This window comes from Tetrao urogallus (assembly GCF_951394365.1).
Source record: "Tetrao urogallus genome assembly, chromosome: 19".
NCBI lineage: Eukaryota > Metazoa > Chordata > Aves > Galliformes > Phasianidae > Tetrao > Tetrao urogallus.
This window is the reverse complement of record NC_136832.1, coordinates 1659254-1664374: the sequence shown is the minus strand read 5'-3', so window position 1 is coordinate 1664374 and position 5121 is coordinate 1659254. Positions and strand designations below refer to the sequence as shown.

Genomic DNA, 5121 nt, shown 5'->3' with positions numbered 1-5121 from the left:
AACGAGTCCTAGCCCACTGAGAGCAAAGGAGAGAAGAGAGAGAAAGCAGAGAGGGGTCAGCACTCCCAGCCGGGCCGGGCAGCCGCTGCCGGTGCCCGCGTCACAATGGGCAGCGGCCAGCACCGGCCACGCTGTCATCGCGTCGCCGTGGCGACGTTTGTGACACGGGCACCCGGAGGGGTATAAAAGGCGGAGCGCGGCGGTGGGTCCCCCATCCTGAAGGAGCATCTGGCAGAGAGCAGACGCATCTGAAGGATGAGCTCCGGCATGGCTGGCGCCAACAAGGAGCGACCCGCCGGCACCAGGCGGAACAGCAGGAGCGAGGTCGGCCCCGCAGCGGGGCGCGCCTCCAGTCCGACATGCAGCGACACCAAAGGTACGCGGGGCCACGGCCGGCACAGGAGCGGTGCTGCAGCCACCCCTGGCACGGAGGCGACCCTTTCCATCTGCCGCCTCGCTCCCGCCTGGCAGCGGTGGCGGTGCCGGGAAGCGGCAGATGCAGAGTGTGACCTGCTTTTCCTTTGCCCTCCAGAGCGAGTCGCCGTCTGGGAAGCGGTGGCCGCCTACGTACGGGAGCAGCTCCTGGTGCAGAAGGTGTGTTGGCCGTCGGGTTCCTCCTGTCCCTGTGCGGCTCAGCCTGGACTTCCTCTGAGTCTTCCCCTCCGCAGAAAGCAGGAGACTCCCCCCACGTTTCTCTCCTGGGCATCCCACGGGCTTCCTGCAAATGCACGATCACTCGTGCTGGGCCCTGTCGCATCTCAGGGCTGATCCCGGTCTCTGGAAGCCTCTGGATCCCATGGGGCTGCTTCTGCCCTGCAGCCTGCTGGGCTGCATCTGGGAGGGCGAGGGGAAGGAGAGGACCGTGCAGCCCCCTTCCCAAAGCCATGCCCAATGCCCTGGCTCGTGCCTCTGAACGGCGGGAGAGGGCTCCTGAGCTCTGTCCCTACGTCGGACCCCCCCCGGCTCTTCCTCCGGCCGTCCCATAACCCTTCCGCCCTTCCTTTCTCTTCCACTTGCAGGGGGTCTGGATTCCCACCTTCGGCACCTTTGACACCGTCCCCAAAGAGGTCCGGACTGACGAAGGGACCGTGACTCTGCGGTGGCCCGTCTTTAACCTGGCTTCAAACCTCACAGCCACGCACCACCTCAAGCCCCACAAGGAGTCCCTGCCAGGTAGGAGGGGGGATTAAACTTTTGCTGGCTTCGTGGACAGGGCAAACGGCCACCGCCTCCATTCTCAAAAGCAAACCTCCCCCTCTGAGGAGCCCCTCCAAACATGGGGCCGTTCTGGCTGATGTCCACCAGAAGCACTTCTAGGGAAGCACCTGTGGAAAACCAACCCTATCATCAACTCTGTCCCTTGCATTTTTCAGTCCTTAGGAAGGTGGAGCCCATGAAATACAGCAAGGTGGCCGCAGATGCCTCTCTGAACTGGGAGACACTCAGGAGGGGCATCCAAAGCACCATGTCCCTGCTCTCCGGCTGCCTGCAGAATGGGGAGAACGTTGCCCTTGTCCTAAAGGACGTCGGCGTGCTCCACATTGACGGGCTCACCTTCGAAATGAAATACTTCTTTGACTTCCTGGAGAAGCTGTCAGGGAAAGAGAAATTCAGAAGAGCTGCTTTCAAGGTGAGCTGCAGTTTCTCCGTGGCCCAGGCACTGCCGTGACCCTTGCTGTGCCCGCTGTGGCCCACCAGGAGCTGCCGGCTGCTCGGGCCGTGCGAGTGCTGAGCTGCTGCCAGCTCTCCCTGCCTTGGGCTCCTCGTGCCCGCTGTGCCTCAGCCGTGACGAGGACGTCCCACATCCTCCCCGTTTCTCCCCTGCAGGCCCCCTGGCTGCTGGACGTGGTGGCGTCCCGGGCGGCACCGGTGGCCTCCCTGGCGCTCTCCGGCTGCGTGGTGGTCTTTCCCATGTGAGTACGTTGGTGGCTGTAGCTGCTGCTTGACGCAGCTGCTCAGCTCTCGTTCCGTAGCGCTTGTTCCTTGTGTCCGTGACTGTCCTGCCCGTGAGCGTGTGTCACAGAATCACAGAATGATTTGGGCTGGAAGGAACCCCAAAAGGGCACCTCGTCCCACTCCCCCGCAGGGAACAGGGACACCTACCCCCAGAGGAGTTCGCTCTGAGCCTGGTCCAGCCCCCCCTTGAAAGCCCATCCGGGCACCCACCACCTCTCTGGGCAAGATGCTCCGGTGCCTCGCCACCCTTCTGTCAAAAACCTCTGCCTTATATCCAACCTAAATCTTCCCTCCTGCCGTTTGAAACTGTTTCCCCTTCACCTATCCCGACTGACCCTGCAAAAGGCTTTCGAAAGTAGTGTGCTTAACGAAAAGCAGCGTGAAAATGTGCCTGTGAGCAGACAATCAGAGAGAGCAACAAGGATTGCTGGAGCGCTGCATCACACCGCTCGCTGTCTTCTCCTGTCCCGCAGGTTTCAAATGGAGTTTGTACCCAAACCACCACCCGCAGTACACCGCAAGTCCTCAGGAAGCCTCTCTAGTCGGGAGACACCAAAGAAAGAAGGCACTTTGCCACCTCTGGACCAGGGCAAGAAAGGTAAAGCAGCTGCCGCTTCCTTCCCGTGGCACGGGCAACATACTTGAGATGGGAAATCCCCTGCTGACCATCAGCCACGGTCTCTGACTTGTGTCAGAGCTTCACGCCGGCTCAGCACGGCCTCTTCCCATGAGGAATTGTTGGCCTCTCCCTAACTAAGGCGCTGGGTGCGACGTGCCCTCATCCCTGGCTTTGCTGGGAGGATGTGCGGATCTTAGGCCCTGCCCTCCCCCAGTGCAAGGATACGGTCCCCAAAAGTCACCCTGCCACCTCATCATCACCACCCAGCTCCTCTTTCCCAAAGCCAACGCCACTAATGCAGTCCCAAAACAGAGCTGAATGGCAGAGAGGAGGAGTGGGGCCGGGGATGCTGTCAGGGAGGGTCCGAGGGCGGCGCAGATGGCGGCAGCGGGGGGAGCAGAGCGGCCCTCTCGGCTGTTCTGGGAACAGGCCTGAGCGCCCCTGGTGAGTGAGCCAAAGGGTTGACGGTGAATCTCCTCTGCCTTCCCCATTGCAGTGAGATTTGCTGGCCATCCAACCTTCATCAAACGGTTGAGCACAGACAGCGTTGATGGAGGAGAATTCAGACGGATCAGGGGCTTACTGCGGAAGGAGAGCTCCAGGTTCAGGTGAGGCTGAGGGCCCCGGGCTGCCATGCGCACGGGGGTGACCCAACGAGAGCCCATTCCCTAGCCCCAAAGGGTCCCTGTTTGTGGCCGCCCAACAGTGCTGAACGCGGCACCCGCCGTGCTGGGATGGGGACGCCAGGAGCCCCCCAGCCCAGCCCACAGGGCTGCCCCTCTGCGCATCTCAGGAGCCACGGGGCAGCCGGTGAGCAGTCTGTGGGCAGGGCTGCGTTGCAGCCAAGGCTCCTGGCTCAGGCTTGCAGCATGCAGCCCCGAAGCCATCAGCCACTCACGCGGACCCCTCCCGCTCTGTCCTTTCAGTCTGCTGCCAGCGATCCGGACAGTGCCTGAAGCCCAAGAGCAGCCGGTGACCTGCCAGCTGCAGGGGGAGGCAGGCACATCAAGCCAACAAGACCTGCGCCGAGCACCGGGAACCAAACGTGTCAGCTTCCTTGATGAGCAACAGGGGGCTGAAAAAGACCAGCACGAGGGTGCGGCGCAAACACTGCAGGCAGCCAAGGCCTCACCCCATCACATGTCCTTGAGGCCAAGACCGCCTTCCAGAAGAGGTTCCGAATCTTCCTCAAGGGCTCAGTCTGCGGAGCCTCAAGGCAGACCATCCAGGCTCCCTCGGGCGTGCGACTCCGTGAAACTCCTCAGGAACAGGGCAAGGAAGATCATGCGAGTGCAGAAAGCACTCAAGCAGATGACACCATCACCACTGCGTGGGGAGTCCAGCCTGCCTGAGGAGTCTGGCATCAAGCGACCTGGATTGCTGCCACCCATCAAAGAAGAAACGGGGTCTCCCGAGTGTCAGCCTCCGAGCACCCCAACCCCACCCCGCAGGAAGGACACACCCTACCCACACTGGCTCAGGCCTGGGGTGCACACGACAGACAGACTGGAGGCTGCAAGACAGAGGCATGAATCCCATCGGCATCACCGCTCATAGTAAACCAGGCTGCCCAGGGCCCCATCCAACCTGGCCTTGAACACCTCCAGGGACGGGGCATCCACAACCGCTCTGGGCATCCGGTTCCACCATCTCCCCACTCTCTCTGTAAAGAAGAATCCAACCTGACATCCCATCTTCAACTCAACACCACTTCCCCTTGGCCTGACCTTAGCTACACCATCAAAGAGTTGACTCCCCTCCTGTTGGGAGGCTCCCTTCATGGACTGGAAGGCTGCAATGAGGTCACCGCGCAGCCTTCCCTTCTCCAGGCCAAACAAGGAGATCTAGAGTGAAGTGTAGAGGGGCAAAACCATCAATAAAGCCTCCTCCTTTAAACATCTCCAGAATGCCTGTGACCGTGTCATTGCGTCTTTTTATGCCGGCTCTTTTTATGCCGGTGGAGGGAGAAAGAATTGTGAGAGGGCATCAGAGCGTCGCACGATGCTTTACTTGATGCCAAAGGAAATCCAGCGTCTCTTTGGACTTATCTGGATCACAAGCTTATCCGCTGTTGAGCTGCCACAGTCCCCCTGTTCATGCCAGCCAGCTTTTGGCCTGGCGGAGCCCCCCGGCCGGCCGGGAGACTTCTGGCCTGGCAGGGCCTCAAGGGCCAGCCGCCTTTAAACCTCACACGGCCCTCCCGGCCAGCCGGATGGCCATCTTTTGGCCTGGCAGCGTCCGCTGGGCCGGCTGGCCAGCCTTTGGCCCGGCAGGGCCCTCCCAAGCCGCTGGCTGGCAGTTGGCCATGCTGGGACCCTGGCTTTTGGCCTAGTATGACCTCCTGGCCAGCTGGGAGACTCCTGCATGGCAGGGCTACCCGGGACAGTCAGCCTGACATCTTTTGGCCTGGCAGGGCCCCCCTGTCCGGCCAGCCGGCTTTTTGGAGGCAGGGATCCACAGGCCGGCCGGCCCGCTGCCTTTTGGCTTGGCAGGATCCCCCCGGCTGGCTGGGAATCTTCTGGCCTGGCAAAGCTAGACGGGTCAGT

At 61.6% G+C, this 5121-nt stretch overlaps 1 protein-coding gene across 1 annotated transcript; it reads left to right on the top strand.

The window, feature by feature from the left end:
* Positions 1 to 255: 255 nt before the first annotated feature.
* Positions 256 to 4907, top strand: LOC306953715 (uncharacterized protein; the record flags this gene model as incomplete). Its single annotated transcript, XM_079544688.1, has 9 exons — positions 256 to 376; positions 533 to 594; positions 1020 to 1173; positions 1374 to 1630; positions 1828 to 1913; positions 2430 to 2554; positions 3072 to 3183; positions 3502 to 4131; positions 4679 to 4907. 9 exons carry the CDS (start codon positions 256 to 258, stop codon positions 4905 to 4907), a joined length of 1776 nt encoding a protein of 591 aa, XP_079400814.1.
* Positions 4908 to 5121: the final 214 nt, after the last annotated feature.